The sequence below is a fragment of the Cololabis saira genome, chromosome 12, assembly GCF_033807715.1.
Source record: "Cololabis saira isolate AMF1-May2022 chromosome 12, fColSai1.1, whole genome shotgun sequence".
Lineage (NCBI taxonomy): Eukaryota > Metazoa > Chordata > Actinopteri > Beloniformes > Belonidae > Cololabis > Cololabis saira.
The window spans coordinates 11,388,002-11,411,681 of NC_084598.1; the positions used below are offsets into that span (position 1 = coordinate 11,388,002).

Genomic DNA, 23,680 nt, shown 5'->3' on the forward strand with positions numbered 1-23,680 from the left:
AAATCCAGTCTCGCTCACCTTCCTGCCGAGCAGAGAAGTGTGTTGATGTCCTTTACGCCATTCCATCTGACCCCTGGTGATGTGAGGGTTATGTGCACCTGAAACACCTGAATTCAGTAACTGACAGATGTGGTCAAATACTTTTGTCCATTTAGTATGTATCTTTATTTTCAAATGTATCTTTAGTTTAAAATTATAACATTTGGATTACATGGTTTTGCAAAGGAACAGGACCTTTGGGGTCAAATACTGGTCATCTGAACAGCCCTTGTTCATTCCTTTAACTGATTCTGGTTCACATCTTGCTTCTTTTTGCATTTTTCTGCATCCCAAATTTCTTCAGGATGAAGTCCATAGTGTGAAATTACATGTAGATGATCAAAAATATAGTGGCAGTGAGCTGATGATTAGCATTTGCAGTGGGAGGAAGACCTTGCAATGGCAGTTAAAGTTGATTTAGCTCATATTGAATATTTGGTGGCTCTCTTTGAGAATTCAGTCGCACAGCTTCTTCACTGAATCTCTGAAGGCCCTGACATGTTCTTTTTTTCTTAAGAGCTTTTCCCTAGTGAGAAAAGCTTTGTAAGAAAGGACCTCAATTCACCTAGAGAAAAGGCAAAGCACTTAATTTGTTCCCTTGTGTGACATTCGCAAAGAATAGGTAGAAGTATAATTGTGTGTTTTTCCAAGGAAGCCAGCAATGTAAAACTAAAGCCCTGTGAGTCAGTATGCACCCAAGCTGAACATGCAAAGGGGTTGATAGTCTGAGATGAGAGAAGTCAAGCTTCTCAATTGCCTTGATTACAAACCTTTACAACCTGCTCCCAATTACATTTTCCGTACTTGTGAACATTACTTTTTTTTTTTTTGGCCAAGCAATATTTTTTCTGAGAAGAAGAGAAAAGCTGTTTCTTTTCACTCCTGTATCTTGTTTATCATCTCCCTCTTCTTCATTTCCCTTCATTTTTTTGTCTAGCCATCCATTTTTGTAGGTTTAGTCTCAGTCTCAGTTTTTACGAGTAGATTTCTCTCTGCAGAAAGAAAGTACAGCAGCTTTCTCTACGCCGTAGCACAGAAGAAGATCAGAAGACATGTCAGAAGTCTGGTGGGTGTTTTGTGCATAGAGCTCACTCAGTTATGTGGTTATAACCTATTGAGAAGAAGCAAACACATCCCTGAGCCCAGACCACAAGTCATCAGACATGCGAGCCATGGGATGACTCCAGACAGACATCCTTGAAGAAAGAGATATATTCACGGGGTGTATCAGCTCATAAAAGAATGTAATTATAATTGTGCGTTCCAGTCTCCAGTGCAAGAAACAATGGCAAATGCATGCACAAAGGGAGAGTGGGGAGAGAAGAGAGCTAAAGAGAATACTATGTGTGAACATTGTTTCAGTTGCCAAATTGTTTTGATTTTGGTCAGCTATCATTAGATCTGTGTAATAGGAATCAATGCCGAGTTTTTTGTTAGGAGAACACTGGATGGGAAGAAAAAGGGAGCAAATAAAGGCATTGCCTGTTGGCCATGTGTGATGACTTAGTCAAGCCGGAAGACTTATAGCACTCTCTGACATGTAAGGCCTTGGGGTCCTGTATCACTTTGAAATAAGAAAAGGAGAAGCAGGATCAAATGACAGAAGTCTGCTACAGAGCCCCCTTATGTATTTTACTGTTTTAAAGTGGCCCTGAATGGCCTCTGGTCAGAGGTGAGAAATTGCGGTTTCAGCTCGCTCTTGGCACCACAGACAGGAGGCCTGGCCAAGTGAACGACAGTGAGGGTCACAGGTTCCCCCAGGGAGGAGATATCCCAAAGGGGGTGGGCAGATGGGCTCTGGAATGAGACCATTCTTAGACAGGTGGATGGCTGTCACCCTCATTTAGCCACTGCAAGCAAGCAGGTGGCCTCTCCCTCCTCTCTCTTCTACTAGAGGGTCACCTTGACATGACACTGCACCCCCCCCCCCCTCCCGTTCATATCCCATCATATATACAGTCTATACACACACGCACACACTTGTTTAACTCACAGATACACCAATGGTTCTCTGGGACGCTCAGTCAGCTCCAGCACCTGGGGACTGGGAGTGTAAACAGTCGTTCTCAAGGCTGAACCCAGGTGTTTCATTTCCATTAAGGCCCCCCCCATCGCATCCACAGCCTCCCCCCTCTGACTTTGGTCATAACACAGACGGAATAGTGATTAAATTTCAGACTACCTTCTCCTTGCCTTTGTAGACGCTGAGATGCACAGGATCTACTTTATATGTCTGCCTATGAAATAATTATCTCCCAACTCTGTGCACCCGACATCTTCAAAAGAGGATGTTCCATTGATGATTTTTGCCCTACATCATAGCTTTGCTCTTGCCTTGACTCTAAAACCCAATATAGTGTAATTAAACTAACAAAGTGACATCAATAAAGACAGAAGTGCGCTGTAATTACAGTCCGTGCTAGGACATTATAAGCAGGCGGAGTCATCACCCTAACGAAAGAAATAAATCAATGGCAGACAGACAAAGCCCTGCTTTACGATCCCCTTCTCCTCTGATACACAAAGCCCACTATAAACACAAGTAAGGCGAGGGTTTAATGGCAATCTTAAAGTTGCAGAGGCCACTAGCTTGTCTTTACTGCTCCTACCCTGCAATACAATGGGTGTCTTGACACCTTCACCAATTCTCTTCCTCTCCTTCATTAGTTGTGCTTCTCCCCTTACTCTGCCTTCTCCTTTCTCCTCTGTAAGGTGTCTGGTCTCCTCACCCTCTGGAGACACATGAGTGGCAGGTCTCCCACTTAATAACTGTGTATTCCAATTCTGGCATAGTTGCACAAACACACACACACATGCACACCCACACACACACACACTGTGTTGCAGGCACAGTTAAAAACCCAACACAATCTAAAACCCCCCTCTGTATGGAGTGTAAGGCTAAATGTCAAGGGATGACGTAAATTCACATGATTGTTTCCAGAAGTAGCTCATCACAACACCAACGTTACACCACTATCTTGTCGGCCTCCACAGACTTTCCAGATCAGGCCGATGGGGATCCAGCAGCAGCAGAACATCTTTGTAGGTGTAAGGCGCCTACACCCTCCTACACTGGAATTTGAAAGAAATATGAGCATCTATTGAGTTGTAAAGTCATGTTTACTACTAAGTGTAGGTATTGCATTGATGAATAAAACATAGATTTAATTCATGAGCACATCTCATCGTTGCCAGGCTTTGTATGTGGCACAAAGCCAGAACTCTCAATCAGCTACTGCCTTGACTCCAATATTGAAAAGTATAGTCTGCACAACTGAGCAAGTGACTGATGCACTGGAGAAAGGTTTGACTAAGACTAAGAAAACAGTAGAAAAAAGTGCTGCCATTGCTAAAGCTTTGTTTACAACTTTTCTGACTTTTTGACCCCTGTCTGTCTGAACTCCATCAGGTCATGCCTATACTCCAGTCAGAGGTCAGGATTCGTGTTCAAAAAACGTGTGCATCCATTATCTGTATCTTCTTCCCGTTCATGATGATGGGGCTCTGCTGGAGCCCCAGTTCATCAACAAACATAAGCAAACTAACATCCACACTCGCTCACACTCACTCCTAAGGTCAACTTAGAATCTAAAAACAGAAATTACATGTTTGTGATAGTTCTACTTTTAGGGCTGTTTGGCTAAATTGTATTTAGCCAAACGTTTGAAAACACTGAAGTTTCAGGAAACTTCAGTGATTTTTGTGAAGAGCAAAGTTATTTTCTCAGTATTTTGGTTATGAGAAAAGATGGAAGATGGTTCACAATGTTTGGTAATAAACTGATAAGCTGGTAACTCACAACACACCCAAAGGTGCCTACTTGAAGTGGAGGTCACGAATGAACTGGTGCTTTGGGCTAGCCTCTCTTGTTATGGGAGTTTCTGGGTCTCACCGTGTGTTTCCGCTGGGATCGGGTATTAAATAAGCTCCACATTTGTCTTTGGATTCTACTTGGGTTTTGATTTTCAAGGCTGTATTCAGTATACCTTTATCGATACATCTGTCCAAATCCTGTTAATTGATATTGAATGTTGGGTCTCATTTAGAGTGCCAAAGGCTAAATCTTTAGAATAGGCATGCTGCTTTATCTTTAAGTAGATTTATGCTTTAGGTTTTTTTTTTGTTTGTTGTTGTTTTGTTTTTTTATCTCATCTACTGGAATTAAGTCCTCTGAGTGTCGAAACGGATAACTAAATGTGGGTGTAAAAGTTTGTTTGTATGTACATGGAAATGCTGCAGAGGTTGTATGTAGGTCTGCACAATATATTGAAAATCTGTCCTCATAAAAACGTACCCTGCCTACGTTGGTCCAAAGTGCAAAAACGTAGAGAGGTTACAATATTAGCCCTTGAAATGTATAACTGTTACATTTTGAAATGTATAACTGTTACATTTTGAAATGTATAACTGTTACATGTTTTTCCCTATTCATTTTGCGTCCAAGTCACGTGACTTTTAAGATTCTGGCCGTGACAGCAACAAACATGGTGGACATTTTTCATTTTTGAGTGAAAGAAATCAATATTTTGAGTTAGTTTCTGCATAGAAATATATATATTTTATATATTTATATGCTTTCTGTGGGTTCGACTCGCTCCGCTATCAAAATCTGGTTTGGGGGGGGAATCCCCGCCGGCATACTGTGCCGTGTATATATCACGGCCACGTATCCCAGCACCAAAATGTTGCAATTTCAAATTATTATTCTGGCGAGATCTGAAAATAAAAGTTATGTAAATTCACTGAGTGAATATTATGAAAGTAAAATATATATATATATTTCTATGCAGAAACTAACTCAAAATATTGATTTCTTTCACTCAAAAATGAAAAATGTCCACCATGTTTGTTGCTGTCACGGCCAGAATCTTAAAAGTCACGTGACTTGGACGCAAAATGAATAGGCAGAAAAATGTAACAGTTATACATTTCAAGGGCTAATATAGTAACCCCTCTACGTTTTTGCACTTTGGACCAACGTAGGCAGGGTACGTTTTTATGTGAGACTGGGTTGCCTCACGGCAACATTAACATGTGCAATATTAATATCACAAAACAAAAAAAATGTTTCAGTAAATATTTTCCAAGTGCCATGCATTCATATTCAAAATATCAATACTATTTTTGGCCAGTCAGATGGAAACTCACTTCCCAGGATGCCAATTTAGATGCTAATTTGCGTGACAGGTGTTGTATGCATGTAAAGTATGTATGTATTTATTTATAAAACGGTGTTGATGGAATAGACAAAACATAACCATATTTAATTATTTCTGCATATGTCATTTACTGCTAGGGGACAATTAGTGGAGAAGAGGCAGAAAGACATGAACACAGTACACTAAAACAATGGTTACTTGCAAGTAAAATCATCATCACAATTTTCAACTATAAAATGGCATCCCACACGTTGTGCTAATAATGTGCAGCTCTAATTTGTATGCCCTAGTGATGGCATTAAAAAAGGTTTTTAATTGGTGTTTATTAGGACCTATATTAGCGAAACATTGGCCCAGATCAACAACAACACATGGCATACACAATGTCAAAATCTAGAAGCTCTGGTTTGTAAAACGATGTTTATCAGCGATAACTTGAAATAACTGTTTTGTGTATGATGTTATTAGTTATCGTTGTGACTAATTAAAGTCCACTTTTCTTTTTGTTGCTTTAGTTCATTAAGGCGTTTCAGTTGCTTGAGGTCCGGACTTTGACTGGACCTTTGCAACACATGACTTCGGTTCCTTTTGTTTTGCAGTGATTCTGTTGTAGATTTCTTTGTGTGCTTGGGAATCATTGTCCTATAGCTTTGGCCTAGCTTTAGCTGTTGGTTGGCTTCATATTTGACTGTAGAGGCGGTGCACAAGCGCCGTGGCTTCAAAATGAGCCCACAACATCATATTTCCTCCGTCATAATTTACAGTTAAAATTAGGTTTTTGTGCTAATGGAAAGGGTTTTTTGCCAAATTTGTGAATTATGGCCAACTGTGTATCCATCTCCTCTGGTTTTATCCACCCAAAAGGTGTTTGTCCCCTTTTTGTATTTTGTTGGGTTTTTGCAGATGGAGCTTCGCAAATCCAATTTGTACTGGGATGCTCATTTTAGAGAGAAAAGGCTTTCTCTTAGCAAGTCTTTCTAGCAAGCCATTGTTGTGAACCTTTTTTTTTTTTTTTACTTGTACTGTTTTAAATTAAAACAATAGATAAGAGATATATTTTTGCCATTTTTATGAGCTGGGCTATTCCCTACTTGGAACATTAGCAAATGCCTTGGTCGTTTTCTACTTATGAATAATTATTCTAACTATACAATGATGGACTCCAAATTGTTTGGAAATGGTTTTAGAACCTTCTTAAAATGTATGACCAGGAACAATCTTTTCCTTAAGATCATTACTGATTTCTTCTCTCCTTGGCATTGTGTTAACATGAAGATAAATGCTCCGGACTTGCAAACTGGAATGATAAAAAATGTTTCTTTCATATACTGCATATGATTAGTGGCAAGCTTCTAATAATTTCTACTTGCCCTATTGATAATAGAATGTTGTATGATGTTGTTTGAGGCTGTTCGTTTGAGGTTGTACGCACATAAATTTAAGACCTCATAAGCTCTAAATTGTTTATTTTTTTGTTATCTTCTGATGCATAAAATATTAAAATTGAAATAGCTGATTTTTTTTCCTTTTCACATGACTGTATCTGATGAAGGTCAGGCAGCTTGAAACATTTCACATGAAAATTCAACAATAAGACAGAGTGTGGGAGCTCTTTTTTCATTGTTATTCTGTTGCCTTGACTCCCTACGCCGGCTCTTAGAATATCCTTGCTGAGGTGACTGATGAGGAGACTCACTGATGTGTTAAATATGTGGGAAATAGTCAATCAACTAGGGGAGTGTGACGGGCCTGCTTACTGCTGTGGGTAGAACATACTGTTGCAGGAAGAGTCTGTAAGTCATGGTCTGTGCAGGGCTGAGGACAAACTTTTTTTTCCCCCCAAGACAATGCTGTCAATGATTTTTAATGCAAGAACAAGTCTGATGTATTATTTTTATAGGAAGCATCCAGTTTTTAGGCACAGTATATTACAATGAAACAAAAGATTTATTTGTTAACTTCACAGCAACTGCAACGTACTGTACTGTCTTAATTCTGCAGCGTCAATGTTCTCTGCTAAGTGTGCCAAAGATGAGATTTTCTATAGAAAAAATAGTCTTAGTTTTTCTAAATCAACCCAAGCATCTTTTTTTGGTGACATTCTGTGATTTAAATTTAAGGTCAATCCAGAAAGAGCTGTTATTATTATACATCTGACATGCAGCTGAAAACCCTTTTTTTTTATTAAATAAGAAGAGAAAGGGACAAAATGAAAAGAGAATGTTTGTACGTGCATCATTTATGGAGCAGAGACTGTTGACGTGATTTACTGTGTGGGCACTCCATGGGCCACTGAACTTGGAAAATGAGAACGCAGAGGTGGCCATGATTAGAGGCGTTCCTTGTTGACTACTTTATGAGTGTATTCCGGTGTGTGTGTGTGTGTGTGTGTGTGTGTGTGTGTGTGTGTGTGTGTGTGTGTGTGTGTGTGTGTGTGTGTGTGTGTGTGTGTGTGTGTGTGTGTGTGTGTGTGTGTGTGTGTGTGTGTGTGTGTGTGTGTGTGTGTGTGTGTGTGTGTACACGTGTGTACACGTGTGTACACGTGTGGATATAGAAGGCTCTGGGTGTCTGTTGCAGGAAAGGAATAGATAACCACGCAGGGACACAGACACTCAGTCTATCACCTTTGTCTTGGCATCGGCAAAGTGATAGTAACGAGGAGCAACGGAGCCGACTTCTCTGGTTTGCTCAGTCCCACTGCAAGTGTTTCTAGCCGTGTGATCCTGTGTGAGGTCCTGGCCTCAGCCGAGGCTTCAGAAACAGAGCAGAGTGATCTGAGACACGTGTCAGGGGCGAGGTCAGCGGTCATCCTATACAAACACACCCAGTGAAATAGAGTGTTAGAGTGCATCGAGACCTGTGTGTCCACTTGAGTATCAAACTTGCAGCTCCCCTCCCATCTCATCTTGTCTCCTCCTTTTTTCCTCCTGTTTGCCACCATCTTTTCTGTTGAAAAAGATTTTCCAGTGTTTTAGAAAATAGTAGTGTAGTAAAACATATAAGTTCAAACAATGCTCTTTGTCATAGTCCAACTAAAACAGGAGTTTAAAAATACATGTGCAATGTTAGCCCATCTTAAATCGTATTATACTTATTTGGAAATCGATTCCCTTAATTGTATTATTGCATGTTTATGTGAGTGCTTTCATTATGGACTTCAACCCACTTATGTGCAGATACCCACCTGGGTTTGGATGTAGACGTAACAAACAAAGGTGGTGTCCAGGTGGGCATGATGGTAGCGACACAAAAATCAGCCTTCATCTCATTTGTAAAGACAGTAAGGCTACAGCACGTACAAAAAATGTCAAATATGTTTCACTTCATGACATGGCACCAGTCAATCAGCTGAGCCATTTGTGAGTTGTTCTGGTCTGTGATGTAATTGTTTTAAATGGAAAACAAGGTGAGAGAGAGAACATCACGCCACCTATCAAAGCAGAGTGAAACATACTTTGGTCAATAAATCAATTCTCCTCCTCTGCTTGTAGACCGGGACAAGGATAGATGTCCAATTAAAGGGCCTCATTGAGATATAACCATAGCTCGACTTAACTGTGTATATTAACATTCTCTTCTTTTTTTATTTATTCTTATACAAATAGTCTATATAAGCAGCAGAATGCTGGAACCATATTCAAACAGGTTGGATTCCTAATTTTATTAAAAAGTAAAATGTTTCATTGGATTGACTTTTATGAATATGACACAACGATTAAAGTCATATCCACCTTACAATATAAAAAGTATTCTCAAAAGTATGTTCAAGGTGTTTTTGTTGTGTGTTTTTTTTTCCTTTCCAGCCACGAATGCCTTGTTCCACACTGACACACTTGCTCACATTCCCAGCTGGAAGCTTCCCAATAAAACCATGGTCTGATGTTTTTGCCAGACCAGCGCTTTAATCTGTTTCTTAGAAAGTAGGATCACACTGATCGTCCTACACACTGCAGTCCTGCAGCCACACTAGTCATAGTTCAGTTTGATGATCAGAGGAGATTTTGGTGTATTTGTCAAACTATTTTCAGTGATTATTGCTTTTAATTGCTAGAAACGAGGCAGGGGTAACCAGCGTGAATTATCTGTTGATATAGGTGTTGCAGAAAAACTGCCATTCTGCTCTTGTTGACATACAATACACCACCGCTCAGCATTTTATGCTACAAGATTTTATTCATTGACATTTACTTTTTCTTTCTTCTTGTTCAAGCAAATAGCTTCAAATGATTTTTGTGTTCCTTCTCCCAGGTAAATCTCTGTAATCAACAGTACCGCTCAGGCAAACAGTGAAGCAGTGCTGCTCAAATGAAGTCAGCTCTTTGACCGCTCTTCATGCTCTGTGTTTGCTTCTGTCTCACGTTAAGAACATTCATGACAGTAGGATTGATGCTTTGTGTATGCAGATTTTTGGCACAGGTTGTTTTCACTGAGGGGAAATCACAGTGTGTCAGTGTTCATGTAAAATCCCCGTACCACACACAGGGATCAGAGAAGAAAGCGAGGGAATCCAATCCAAGTATTCCGGCAGACGCGGCATGGTCTCCAATATGTTTAGTGCTAACTCAAGGCCGTATCAGCTCTGCAATGCAAGCAAAGCCTGAAATTCGATTTGATCTGCATGGCCACCATCATTTAACCATGGGTAATGTATATCTCCCACCCCCCACCTAGCTCAATCTGCGCCTGAGCTGCCGTCGGGCCCCGGGCTCCAATTAAAGCCATGATGCCTGGCTTTGGTTGGTACGGTGACCAGACAGGGCACAGAGTGAGCTGTGATTCCCAGGTGAAAGGTGGGATAGACTTTCTGATTCGCTCCAGCACCCAGATAGAGTAACAGCTCAATTTCAACCTCTCACCCTCATCGGTCTCTCCTCGTGACTAAAATAGGACGATGAAGTACAAGAGAGAGGAAGAATAGCTTCTTCCTTTGCTTTTCTGTTTTCCTGTCTGTCTCCCTCCCTTTATTTACTCCAGTTTTATAACTGTTTCTTTTCAACTACTCTCCACTGCTCTATGTTCAAGGTTTTTGGTGACAAAAGGAACTTTGAAACGGGCTTTACAGCTTGGTCAGCTTGTAAAACATCACTTCTAACTCTGCTCTGTCTCACTTTAAAAAGTAGAGTTTTTTGACCTTTCTCCTTCTTTCTCTGCACTTGTTCTTGCAGCTTGTGCTCTGTTCTCTTACTTTTTTTTGTGGACAAGGCAGAATTTGTGAATTAATCATAAGTGGTTCAATAGCTGGCCTTAGCTGTGCTCCGTCATCGGAGGATCAATATGGGAATTTCAGTGGCACTGACTGCTGTGGAGGGGAGACAAGGAGGGCTACGTCCAGGTGATCCATAAGCCTGGTCTGGCATGAGCTATGATGTGAAGGTTAGCCCGTCCTCGACCTATCCTGTTTCTGTCCACGTCCCTGGGAACATTTACAGTTACCTTTATCAAACTTGATCTCCAACATATGATTCAGGATAGTTCATCATCAGTTAAAAAAAAAACCCAAAGAGATGAATATGACATGGGTTTTTAATCCAGATCATTTGCACAGTTATATGAAAAAGCTACTGCCTCTACTTTAAAGTAAAGATGTATGGTTTCTTCTTCAGCTTTTATAATCAGTTTTTTGTTTTTTTGTTTTTCCTTCAGTCCGTGATTTTTATAGTCGTACCAGTTTTTATGCTGACCAGAGTGACCGAAGTTTATGTGTCCTGTTAGACCTAGTAGCGAGCTAGTAGAGAGGAGTAAAAACCTTTAAACCTACACACTGAATTAGACTCTTGAAAATACATGACCACATTATGAACTTGGTGGCTCAAGTCCCCTGCTTCAGATTTGAATAGAACGCAAGGTTGTTGTCGCCAATAATGAAAACCAGACCTTTTGTTGCCGCAGTCTAGTTCATCATGCATTTAATTGCATTAGTATTTTCATACCGTAACAGAACATAAGCTGCTAAAACACCAACTCTGCCCATGACATAAAATAAGGCTGAACGCAGTTCCCTGCTGGCCATGCATTATTGAATATACAAAAGCCTCCTCTTTACAAAGTGTCATAATAAGGCAGTGCTACAGAGCCTAAAGTTACATTTGCACAATGCACACAGCATGTAGCTTTCAGGAGGAGCTGGGCTGTAGGGAAGCCTCATTTTGACGGCACCTTCATTTACCACATACCAAGACGCACAGTGGATGATTTGTGAAGTTTAGCGGGGAGAGGAGGTGAGGTATGAATCATCATCCGTATAGTCATTTTTTTTTTTCCCATGCAAGCATATGCAAACTGACTAAAACCAGGAAAAAGAACACATTCACCACAAATAGGAGGCAGAAGCCTTTTGAGCAAGCTGCTGAAAATCATCAACATTTCAGCTTTTTCAACACATTGTATTCAGGCACTGGCACTTATACAGGTGCACACGCTGTGACAAGTGTGCATTTTGAGTGAATAATAAAGGTCCTCCCAGCAAAAACCTTACAAGCACTGAAATTCAAATTCCGCGTCACCTAAGCTGTACATCAAAGGTGCACATTAGTGCTTTCTGCTCTGTGTGTAAGCATTGACACATTGAGTGGCGCAATGGAACTAGTGTATGACATGGCTATTTGTAAATAGCATCCCAAGCCCATCCAGTGGCAGCGGTTGAGAGCTTTAAGTCAGAATAGCGATGGCAGCCTCGCTGAAATGTGCATGAAACCCGCTTAGTTCTATCAGCGCGGCATCACCGCCAGTCACCAGCCACCCTCTCATTCTGCCTGGCTGCTGCAGACCAGATAAGAGCCACGCCACCCTCTCCCCCTGCTGCTTCCATCCGCCTCACGGAGTCCCCCAACAATTCCCCCCATCCTCCCACACCAATTCACCCTTATCCTTTTTACAAGGTCTTATGGGGACAGAGACACTGATGAGTAGCTACAACCGTAATTTATATTCTTTGTAAATTGTCTGTGATTTTTTCATTGAGATAAGTGTGGGGGGGAACATCTGTTTCCTGCTGGAAGGCAGTGGGCTCGGGCTTGGATTCGGTAGCAATCTCAGGCAGTATAGATAGAGAGAAATAGGGGAGCCACACGATCTGTCTTCCTATTCTGAATTACAACTCCAGGGGCCCAGCTACCCTCTCATCATTACTATAGCAGTTAGTTGAACACACTGGGTAAACAAATATTGAGCTCCATCTGGATAGCCTTGGAGATCAGTATTTTACACCATGTTTGGCAAACCTAACTTGATTATTCGCTTCAGACTAATGCACGTCAGTTGTTGTTTTCCTCTTTTATACACTTTAATACCTTTTAAAAATTATAATGGCCTTTCTGCGGCAACAGAGTCTAGAGAAAACATTTAATATGTTTAAATGTTAGATGATGTTGCATAACATTAGACCGGACTTAAAGACAACCCTCCCCTTCACACACCTTACTTACCATGAGGTGTCATTGAGCCAGAAGGCCGAGGCCACTCTAGAACAGGGTTTTATGAACAGTGGACATTACAGTGACCGGGTACTAAAGCCTCATTTGCAGTCCGAGAGGAACCCGACCTGCGGCGTCTCGACGTACACGCACTAGCGGGGTAGTTGGCGGGGCTCAGAGCAGTGCAGACGATGAATCTCAATCCTGAGGCTGTGGCAGATTTACATTTAAAGTAGTTTTAGCGAATGCCCCACTTCCTGATGCATGCTTTGGCAGGGCTGAAAGAAGCCGCTTATCTGCGAGTCATCAATTGCACGTGATGCGTCTGAATAGGCCCTGCTGACGTGGAGCCAGCAACTTTCTGCTTACCCATCGATAGCTCATAGATGATGTGTCACTTAATAGACTACCACTGCTTGCAGTACAATTACATCACATTGTATGTGGCATGTCTTTGCTCAGTTTGAACACGTCTAGATTTGTGCATGCTTGCTTCTGCACTTTAAGGTGGGTGATCATTGCTATACCTGTGATTGACAGCGTCAGGAATGATTACCATCACTGGTTTTATAATTCAAGTTATGCCTAGACAGAAACTTTGTATGTGCACGTGTGTACAGTGCTTTACTGTGATCCTTGAGGGGCATATTTGTCCTTTCTGTTTAAACTTAATTGGACAGGTTTGTTGACAAAACACAGATATGTGTTGATGTGTTTAGATGAGTGGTAGGTGCGAAAGTTGTTGGCACAGTGAGGTAAAGGCTCTGATGGCTGAAGGCTTTGATGGGTAATTGAGAACAGCAGGCATCGCCTCCCTCCTGAGTCACTGCACCCCCCAAACACCTCACCCTCCAATCTTCAAAGCTGCTCCAGACCAACCTGACTCTCTCTTCTCCTCACTTTTACATGACCCGATGGGTGTGGGCTTGAGGTTGAGGGAGGGCGGTGCTGCGTGACTGGCACAGCTTTGGATTGTTTATGGCAAAACTTTCAGAAGATTTCTTTTAATTTCTCGTGTGGATGGTGGGGTACATTTTCTTCCTATTTTTGGACTGTTGTTCGTGAACGGTTTACTGGTTGTGATGAGGATGCCACCTATAGGTATTTGGCAGGGGATGAAGGTATTTCTGCTGTGGAAGAGATTCGTCTGGCCTTAGGTGACCATTAAAGACATTATAAGATTTGTTCTCAGTGTTTATAAACTAATCAGATGTGGTGTGTTCATTAGAGACATATTTGTGCAGGTGTCCCCACGGTAGGTTCTCTCTGTGCCAATTACTGTTACAGGTGTTCCCAATTTCTAATGAGTAGCTAGAAAATGAATGTAGTAGATGTGGCAAATGTGTTTGAGATGTAACCGCACCCCGTCCTCAAACGTGCAGTCCTTGAGGTAGCAGGTGTTCCTGTTCTCGCAAACACAAACTTCAGAGAGGTCACTGAGAGTGAAACACGTGGACGATGTGTCCATGGTGTATGCTAGGTCAGGACGGTGAAATGTTATGCATGTGGAGACATGGGACACAGATAATATTTTTGCGGGAATGAGCTGCGCTGCTGCTCATGCTGCTGTCCTACCCACAGGCTGCATCATCACTCTGGCCTGGGTTTTGGTATTGACATTTATAGGTACAGGTTTAAAGCAGGACTGTAAAAGTCAAAAAGAGGGAACAGAATCAGCATAGTTTGCAAGAGGATTCTGAACTGCAGACAGTTTTTGCAGTATTGTCTCAGTTCGCCCTGCTGAACATAATCTATCGATGGCAGCGTCTATAGATTCTGTTACTAAAGATGAGCCTGTGATCATTGATGAGAGACAAAGTGTGAATGATGATCAAATGGACTGAATCAGACACAGTATCTGTTGGAGATACAGGCCATAAAAACATAGATCTGTATTCCTTGGAGGAAATAAATGGCATATCGGATGTAACGTATAAGTGACTGACTGTTTTAGTGACTTGATGTATTTATTAGATCTGTCGGTTTACTTAAAGATCTTTAGGATGAAAGAAGATGGTTATGTCACGAAAAGAAAATACGTTTAAGAAAAGTTATGAAAGGTCAAATGAACATGAAGACTAGACAAATGAGGCAGTTTACATGAACATGCACCTGGTGCTATGTCCTTGCTGCTTTTTTCTTCAATATTTTTGCTCGCTCTATTTTCTCTGATCTCCTTATGTGGTGTTTACACAAAAGTTAGTGTCTTTATACATTAATGCTGGGAGAGATAGACATAAAAGAGAATTGATAAGTCAAATTTAAACTCAAAAAGGTTGATACATTATTTTAGTAAGAAACTGATGCTATTTCAGCAGATGATGGAGACTGTGGTTTACGGTGGAGAGGTTTATTTGTCCTCAGCCGTAGCTCAAACTTAAGTGCAGGAGTAGATATTCTGTTCAGGACAACTAAAAACATGACTGTTCTATCTGCAACAGAGGCTCGAAGGCTACTCCCTGTTTCGGTTGAAACAGGGAGTTCAGTGTTTTGTGTTGTCAATATCTATGCCTCAAATCAATACCCTGAGAGAGGGTCCTTCTTTAATAAATAAGAATAAAAAAAAGTTAGGCAGTGTTGCTATAAGATATTACAATTGACACACACACAAGAAACCCCATGCACAACATCTTCAGTCTGATAAAGGTTGTCATGTATCTAAATATGTTGGATAAGAGGAGGATTACATATCCACAAATCAGACAACTTATATGGGTTAGAGTTAGAGAGAATATAATGAATGCTGTCAGATTAGGTCAAAAACATGTCTCCCACAGATTTAGTTCCAGAATAATTCATAGCATCATAAGCCCTCATCAGTTCATAGACCACCACCTTGTAAGCACTTGTATTATAATTTCACCTGGTGAAAGATTTAAATCATGCTGGTATTTTAATAACAAACGTTTGCAATGCAAGACCTTCTGTCAGAGATTTTAGCATTTTAAGAAGCAGTGGAAGGCCAGTAAGTGTTATTGTAGTTCCTTGGAGCAGTGGTGGGAGGTTGAAAAAACTCAAATTTGCATTTTCTGTCATTATTCGTAAATCTTTCTGCTGTAATTAAAACTACAGCTCAAGATCTTGAAACCACCATAAAAAGTGCTGAGAAGGGGTTGCTTAGAAACTCAACTAGTACTGGTCAGGAGACGAGCTCGGCATTGAGCTGCTCTTACAGAGATGAGTGAAAAGGGCACTTCAGTCATGGAGGCTTCAACTTATTTTTGAATCTATAAAAATCTGTACCAAAGGAAAAACTAGTGTTTTCTTTTTCTGAAACTACCAGAAGGAATAGTAACCACTCATCAAAACAACATGACGAGTCAAGTAGTCGAATTCTTTAGTGTCCTCTTTGGGAAAGCCTTGCGTTGCATGCAGAGAATATGATCTTTGAAGGACATCCACAGTTCAGCACCGCGGAGAGAGCAGCTCTAGATTTGGAAATGTCTTTAGAGGAATTGACTGAAGCTGTCAGTTAGATGGTATTTGGACGGTTGGTCAGGCAGCAGGAATTTATGACCCCTCGATGGGCTTCTTTAGTCATTTTTTTAAGAGTATAGGTTCATTTTTTTATGACGTGTTTGAAAACTATAGTATTGGATCTCTTTGGGCTTGAGTAGCTTGGTTGGTAAAGTGTCAGCTTTTCCTTTGTGGGTCCGGTATTCAAGTCCCCTCTCAGCGGGGTTGTGTCAAGAAGGGCGTCAGGTGTAAAACCTGCGCCAGATCGCTGTGTGGACTGTGTTGGTCCGCTGTGGCGAACCTTCTGCGAAGACAAAGAGAGAGGGAGAACTGGATCTCTTTCCTTCTTCTCTCAATGGACAGTTTTGTGTCTGCTGCTCAGAAAGGGGGGACTGGCTTTCCATCAGGGCTGGACTCCAGAGGTCTTACTCAGCACAGATACTGTAGCAAGGTTCTTTCTAGAGCCTCATCAAACAGAGACTTTATAGAATTTCTTTCAAATACAGATCATACCTGTTGTGTGAGAAATGTCCTTGTCCTTGTGCTTGATCTATGCATCAAGCACAATGATTTAGCTTTTCACGGTGCGGATCATTCTTATTTCTTCCCTAAACTAGAACTTTTGGTTTTGAAGTGGTGTGTTTTCCTCTTGGGTTAGTTCGGTTGTCTAAGTGCAGCTAACTGACTCCTTTATTTTTTCATACTGCAGAGTGGCTACTCTATGAATTTATACAGCAAAACTACTGCTGAGGTAAGTTGGTCACTTTGGCTATGATAAGTAGCTTTTTTTCACCAAAGCCAACAAACTGGACCTGACTGTGTCTTTTAGGGTGCATTCACACCAGCCTTGCTTGGTCCACATCAAACAAACCAGAGTACGTTTTGTTCTGAAAGTAGCAGTCAAAGACGCAGACCACCTGCAGACTCGGCCCTCCTAAAAATGTAGGTTTCTGAAGTTCGGCTGACATCAAATGGACCAGATGCAGGAACTACAATGGACTACAATGTGGGCCATTCTGATAGCCACAACCTTAACAAACACTCGTGTAGCGCAATTTCTGGGTGAATTGTCTTATGGTCAGACGTGGAAGACGGATGAGGTAAAAGCTGCAACAGAAGTGTGGTCAGACAAAAATATATAACAATTGCAGATAAACACTCAAAAGAGCAATGTATTTTACAAACTAACTAGTGGGGAAGTAGCCCTGCTTCAACCAATAACAAACAAGCACATTTTCCTCTTTGTCCTTTGTCTTCTCGTCTCCTTCAATCATTTTTGGTGCCATCACAGGCGAGGAGGAGAATACGTTATTCAGAGGGGTCAGTGGTTTCAGAGTCTACCAGGCAACTAGGTGTGAAAACAACCTTAGGGGAATGGCTGGAAGGGGTCAGTTACTTGCTGTCTTTTTCAGTCCTTTATCCAGATACGTTTCAGTTTGTAGGGAAGAAAGCATTGCACCAAGTCTATATAGAGCTCCTTAACCTGCACTCGTGTCTGTGTCTGTCCAGACGTTTGTTATTGTAAAAAGGTGCTTTTGCTCCCTTGGTGAAGATTTTTATTTTATTTTACACACAGTCTTAACTAAAGGGTAAAGAAAATACAGATACAGTTATTAACTTTTATCTGGTTCCTCCAAACTTTCCATGAAGGTCCAAACAAGTTTGGACCTTGTTGTTGTTATGAAGGCTCAGCACAGAGTGGGATATTGATATCATCACTTGGTGAGCAACTTGGAGGCTTTTATGAACTGTAGGGGGTCTTCTGTGGAGGTGAATGGGGAACTATGTGTGATGGTTTCATTCTGATCTTTCCTCCTCTGCTCGGTAAGCATGCCGTGGAGAAATAAAGCATGTAGGCTTTAGTAAAATCTGCTGCATAAAATAAGGCAGGGATGAGCTATACAAGAGAATATAATTGTTTACTTGATGTATTTGATTTTCTTTTTTATTTATTTTAGAATGAGTCACAAGAGCTGATGTTCTTTCCCCACCAATCTTTTCTTGAATAGGAGATTCTGTCCACACTAGCAGATTTGTCTTTCTGCATCCATGTTTCAGTTACTCGTCCTTTCTCTGTTAACATCTTTACATATTCAAACGGAGGTTGGATGCATTCCATGGCTCCCCAGCTTTTGTTCCCTATGCTAAACACGTCGACAGCCTCATAAAACCCCAACCCTCCTCTGACTTTTTCAAATGAACAAATCTGATTGAGCGAATGCCATTACCTAGGTAAATGAAGGATTCCTAAAGGACTGGACAAGGCCTAACATCACCCTGAGGATAAAGCTTATTATCACTGCAAACTCTAAAGAGGAGAGAGGAAAGGAAGCTGGCAAGCTTGTCTGCACTTTGACAGAGGCCAGCATTTCTGCCACATATACTGTGAGCATCTCAGACCGACAGCGTCATGTCACACTTTTAAGAAAACTGAGCTTTTAGCCACCCCCCCTAATATAAATATGTGTATTTCTGATAAAATTAATTGAAATGCCTGAGTATACAATGGTTGGAAATGAGTGGGAGGGAGAAGAGAGACGGCAAGAGGGAGAGAAGCTACATTCAGGTGACAAAACATGCATTTTCTACTGGTCTTAGCCTCAGACCTACCCCAGAATAGGTGCTTAGGCTCTCTCCTCTGGGTCCAAGGTGCCTTGAATTGAAAATAGCTTCTACCTAGCAGTTCCACAAAAATAGCTGAGCGAATAAGCTTTGGCGCTGAGCCGATAAATACAGCATGGAGCCTCTGACACAGAATCCTCACCCCAATTTCCAGTGCTCTGGAGAAGATCAGATAGCCTTGTGTCATTTGATTTTCTACCTTATCTCATCTCTGCCCATCTTTTTTGTCTCATGCATAGCTAGATCTTAAGAGTGCACACTGTTGGTATCTTTTGAAGGACTAGAGTGATGTTGAAACAAATAATAGCATCATAATTTTACATTGTGGCTCTTCTATGTTTAATTGATAACAAGTGCTGACGAAGATATTTTAATTAAGTTTCCCCCGAAGTAAGTTTAAGTGATTTCAACTGATAATCCTTCAGGATACATGAGGCTATTTCAGCGATCTGTAGACTCCATAACTACATTTATGAACAGACACATTAGAGTTACTGTAAACTAGGATGCAATTTATACTTTGTGAATATCCTTTAAAGCCATTAAAGAGTTCCACTTCTCAAGATGACCAATAAAATTGTCTATTTAATAGTCGTTTTCTGCAAAGTATGCAAAGGCAGTGAGTGAGGAGAAGACAGCAAGAAAGAAGGACGTGTGGGAGGGTGGAGGTGAGGAATCTTGAGACAGATGAAACAAGGGGGGGGGAACAGAGACGGAGTCAGTTCGAGGGAGAAGACAAAGATGTTCCCTGGTGCACAGCATGAGCTGAATGACGGCACGAAAAGAGCGGCTGTGAAGGAGGGAGGAACGAAGGAGGGGAGGGAGGAAGGGAGATCAGAAAGGAGTGAGCGTATCATTGTATGAGTGGCGTCTCTCATTAGAAGGTGCTGTCAGGGGCCACAGAGCCAGGACTGTGGGGACCCCAGCAGCTCCTTCTCCTCCCTTTCCACTGGCCCTTGAGATCCAGCGAGGAAAATGATTGATGAGTGATACGAAGATAAACACACGCCCCGGCCCCAAAAGGCAGCCTTGCAAAATGATGCATGCAACGTTATAAATAAACCTTGTGAAAAGAAAATGTAACAATAAACAACAAAACAATGCAAAACAACCGTTGGGCTTTCTTATTTTGGTGATTGTTGCATAAAGCATAAATCAACTTTTTTCTTTCTTACTTTGATGTGAGTTTGAGCTTTTTGAGTTTGTAGTTTTACATGCTTTTGTCTGTGTCGGCTGCATACTTAGTAGTGTTTGTGGATGAGAGCGGCGAGCACAAGGCTGACAAGGCTCAGCAGCTGACTGGATGGTTAACCCCCACCTCAATTATGCTTCCTTAACAGCTTGGGCAGGAGACTTTCCCCGCTCATTCACTCTGAGGCTGCAAACACCACAGCAAACCTGCTCTCATTTGGGAGCGCTCCAAATCATAGCAGCTGTGTGTAGTGTATGTGCATTAGTTATGCTTTATAGACATACATATATTTATACAGTTACATGGTTTAGTTTCATTTGAAGACTAAACACGTCCTCATCATGCACATGTTGAAATGGGCTGAAACTGAAAGAAGGTGAAAGATATGTTCTCACCCTCCTCCCTACAATTTATATCATGTCGTTAAAAACAAATAAAAGGAAGTATTAGAAAAGGATCCATGCAGAGTTATGTAAGGTAAAGATCAACACTTCTAGTGTGTTTTAATTTATTTCATTTTAATGAATCATACTTATTCGGCTTAGCTTCTCTCCATATTCTTCTCCAGGTGATTCACACTTTCCAACATTGGCTCCAAGCCTTCCCTCCGGTAACCCAGGTTTCATGTTGGAGCAGAGTTTTGGAATGAAGAAAAGAAGATTATAACATTTTCTTTGTCTCCGCTTAAATAAAGCTGACGGCAGAACTGCAGACGGCTCTTTACTAACTGTCCTACGGAGGAAGGAAAGCTGTGCATATGTTCCCACGCTGAGTGTTGAGAGTCTTGCAGGGGCTCAAGTGTCCTTTTTTTCCAGGATCAATATGTAAACTCATCTCTCCAGTCCATTGTGTACTTTGGCAACCAAATCTTACTTTTCAGCATATTTATTTTGTCCTTTTCTTCCAACAATTGTCCACTTGCAGAGCTTGGATGTGTAACCCCTCTGTTCATGAATACATTTCAAAAATAATTCTCAGCGTATCCATGATTGCTGGATTATATTAGACGAATCCCCTGTAGATTAGTCACGAAAATGACCCAATAGTGAGGCACCCAATTCACATCACCCAATAGTGAGGCACGATGTCCTTAATTTTGTTGACATTGCACAGTGTCCTGTGATACGACTGTTGCACGTCGCAGGGTTCATGCTGAAACAATGTATTTCCTATAGTCAGGAAAGTTGGTGAGTGTGTGTGTGTTTTCTTTCTGTGTGTGTTTGTTTGGGATGGTGGAAGAGTGTGAGAACATGTGCAGTGTTGCAGTATGTATGGAATTCATAATGACGACACAGCGCTTCCACACAAATACCAACAGATACACGCAGAACTGTATCTAGTGTAAGTGCACCCTAATTGTTGAGAAAGTCATAAATGTTTGATGCTACACTTTCTGTTAATGTTCAACACTGAGTGCCAAAAGCCTCTGTTACAAATCCAAGTGGAAAGGCAGATTATCATCAAATAGTTACATTATATCATTATGAGCCTACAGGCTGTGGTCTGGTGGAGGGAGAATGAATTATGAATGGAGTGTGAGGGAGGATCTTCTTTTTCCTCGAGGGACTTCCGACACTACAACTCATTTAAGTTGGATGAATGAGAGATAAGAAAGGAAGCCCACCCCTCCCCCACCCCCCGCTGCTTGCTTTACACATTAGCCGTCATATAATTTAGTGTATGAGAAGTGCCACTTTAACTCCTCGCAGCACACGCACACTAGTCATTGTCGGAGGAGGGGGGGGTAAAAACATGCTGAGGGGTGCTTTGTTCGTTGTCAAAATGTGCATAGCAATGCCGAGAAACACCATGGAGAAGTCTTGTCATCTAAGCCACTGGTGCATTTTGTGCCTGGCTCAGACTCGTGTCAGGCCTCTCTGTACATCCTTACAATGAGTCCCGGAGCTGTGCTGTAGCTTTGCCTAAGATTCTTCTCATCTCATCTTTTTCTGTTTTTACTCTCTCTCTCTCGCCTTCTCTTTCTCTTTGTCTGCTCTGTCTCCACGGATGCAGGCCGCAGAATGGGTCGATGATATTGTACAATAGGAAGAAGGTGAAGTACAGAAAGGATGGCTACTGCTGGAAGAAGAGGAAAGATGGGAAGACCACGCGGGAGGATCACATGAAGCTGAAAGTGCAGGGAGTTGAGGTGAGTGAACAAACAAGAGTTGGACTTTAACAGGAGTAAATGGTGAAAGAAGTGGAATGGGGTTGGGGGGGTGGCTGAAAAGCAGCCTTCATCCTGACACAGACAAACTGAGGTCTACGCTGAGCTCTCCCTTGGCTGTAATGGAGACAGTCACATGCTGCAGTAGGCACGTGTCTCCAAGGAACCTCACGAAGAAACAATGCGGCACAACAATAGTTTTCCCTGGGAAGCCGGTGGAGTGGAACCGATTGTTTGTACCTTATTAAAGCTGTGGTTGTTGCCTTTGCTCCAGAGAGCCTACATTAATCTTGCTGGCTCAAAGCAGCACTGTAGAGCAAGTGTTCCCTAACCTCACCCCAAGTCACTCCCCGTACCAGCTGCCGCCATAAAAGGCCCGCTCGTATCCATCCTTGGCTCACGTGCAGACCCGAGGTGGAGGCATTGCGGTGTTTAAACCCGGGCCGATGCATCAGTCGTCCCATTAATGAGACAAGGTGAGACTCGCCGTTAGACTTCATTCACTTTGAGTGGTGCAAATGTGCGAATTCTGGTTTCTTTCACACGTCAAGCCACAAGCACTGAGCCGCGAGCACCTGAAGCACAGGAGTTGATCCGGAGTTTAGTCGGAGTTGCGAAGGTTGGGGATTTGGGGCTCCCGTTCAACACAAGCACGTGTACAAAATGCACACGTAACTACACACCTCAGGGAGTGGTGTTGTGCGTATGTGTCACACGGTGTGACAAAGACAAAGCTCGGGCTTTCTCCCATCAGGGGCTCAGCTCTGTTCTGTCTCAGTCCTTTCTACATATTTATCAGCCCCCCCCCTCCCCTCCTGAGGAGAAAAAACCCAGCTCAGTGTCATCTCTGTTCCTGCAGGTATCTGATAACCTGTTGGGACACACATTTATCTTTTATGACTATGATATACATTTTCACTTTGTAACACTTCTGCTTTTAACAGGTAACAAATGTTCAGATATAGTGTATTGGTTTTATATATGGACATGAATGGCACAAGCCTGTTCTGTCTGAGAACTGGTTTTTGGAGCTGAGGTTCTCAGATAAATATAAGGGTAATAAAGAAATCCTTTGTAATTTCCACTTACACTGAATTCACTGGAGCCAGGTTGTTTCTCTCAAAGTTGTGTGTTGACAGCAAGTCAGAGTCGCATTAAGATTATGTCCTTTTGACTGTAAAAATGCATTTGACTTCTGGCTCTGTTATTTGTAGTAATTTCTGTTGTTAGCAGTTGAGAATGATCATTTAATTATCCTGATAATATAGCTTGTTGAAAGAAGTGTTCAGGTCATCTTCAGGTACAAGGGCTAGTGTACTAAAGTGTATGGTTGTCAGTACGTCCATCCGTACCCTGCGTGTGCTGCTATTTTTAAAGTTTGCGGTTCTCCTGAAACACAGCGTTTTGACCCACTTTCTCTCTTCAAAGTATCTTTCAAAGAAGAAGCTTTGGGCGTGAGAAAATAAAAAGGGGTAGAATCTTGTTGTTATCTGATGAACATGACTGAAGTACCTGTGCAAAAGTTTGGCATTTAGTATTTCCAACATCTGTGGTGGTCAGTGGTTCAGAGAAGCATCTGTTTCCCAGTAGTCAATTGAAGAAAACATGTTGGAATAAAACTTTTCTGTGA

At 41.7% G+C, this 23,680-nt stretch overlaps 1 protein-coding gene across 9 annotated transcripts in view; it reads left to right on the top strand.

Annotated features, from left to right (window-relative positions):
* camta1a (calmodulin binding transcription activator 1a) overlaps window positions 1–23,680 on the top strand; it is a 333,390-nt gene that overhangs the window by 164,278 nt on the left and 145,432 nt on the right. For all 9 annotated transcript variants that reach the window (XM_061735492.1, XM_061735493.1, XM_061735494.1 and 6 more), the window contains one exon: window positions 21,897–22,032. In XM_061735492.1, the coding sequence (XP_061591476.1) occupies window positions 21,897–22,032 (136 nt within the window). The remainder of the gene's footprint in view (window positions 1–21,896; window positions 22,033–23,680) is intronic.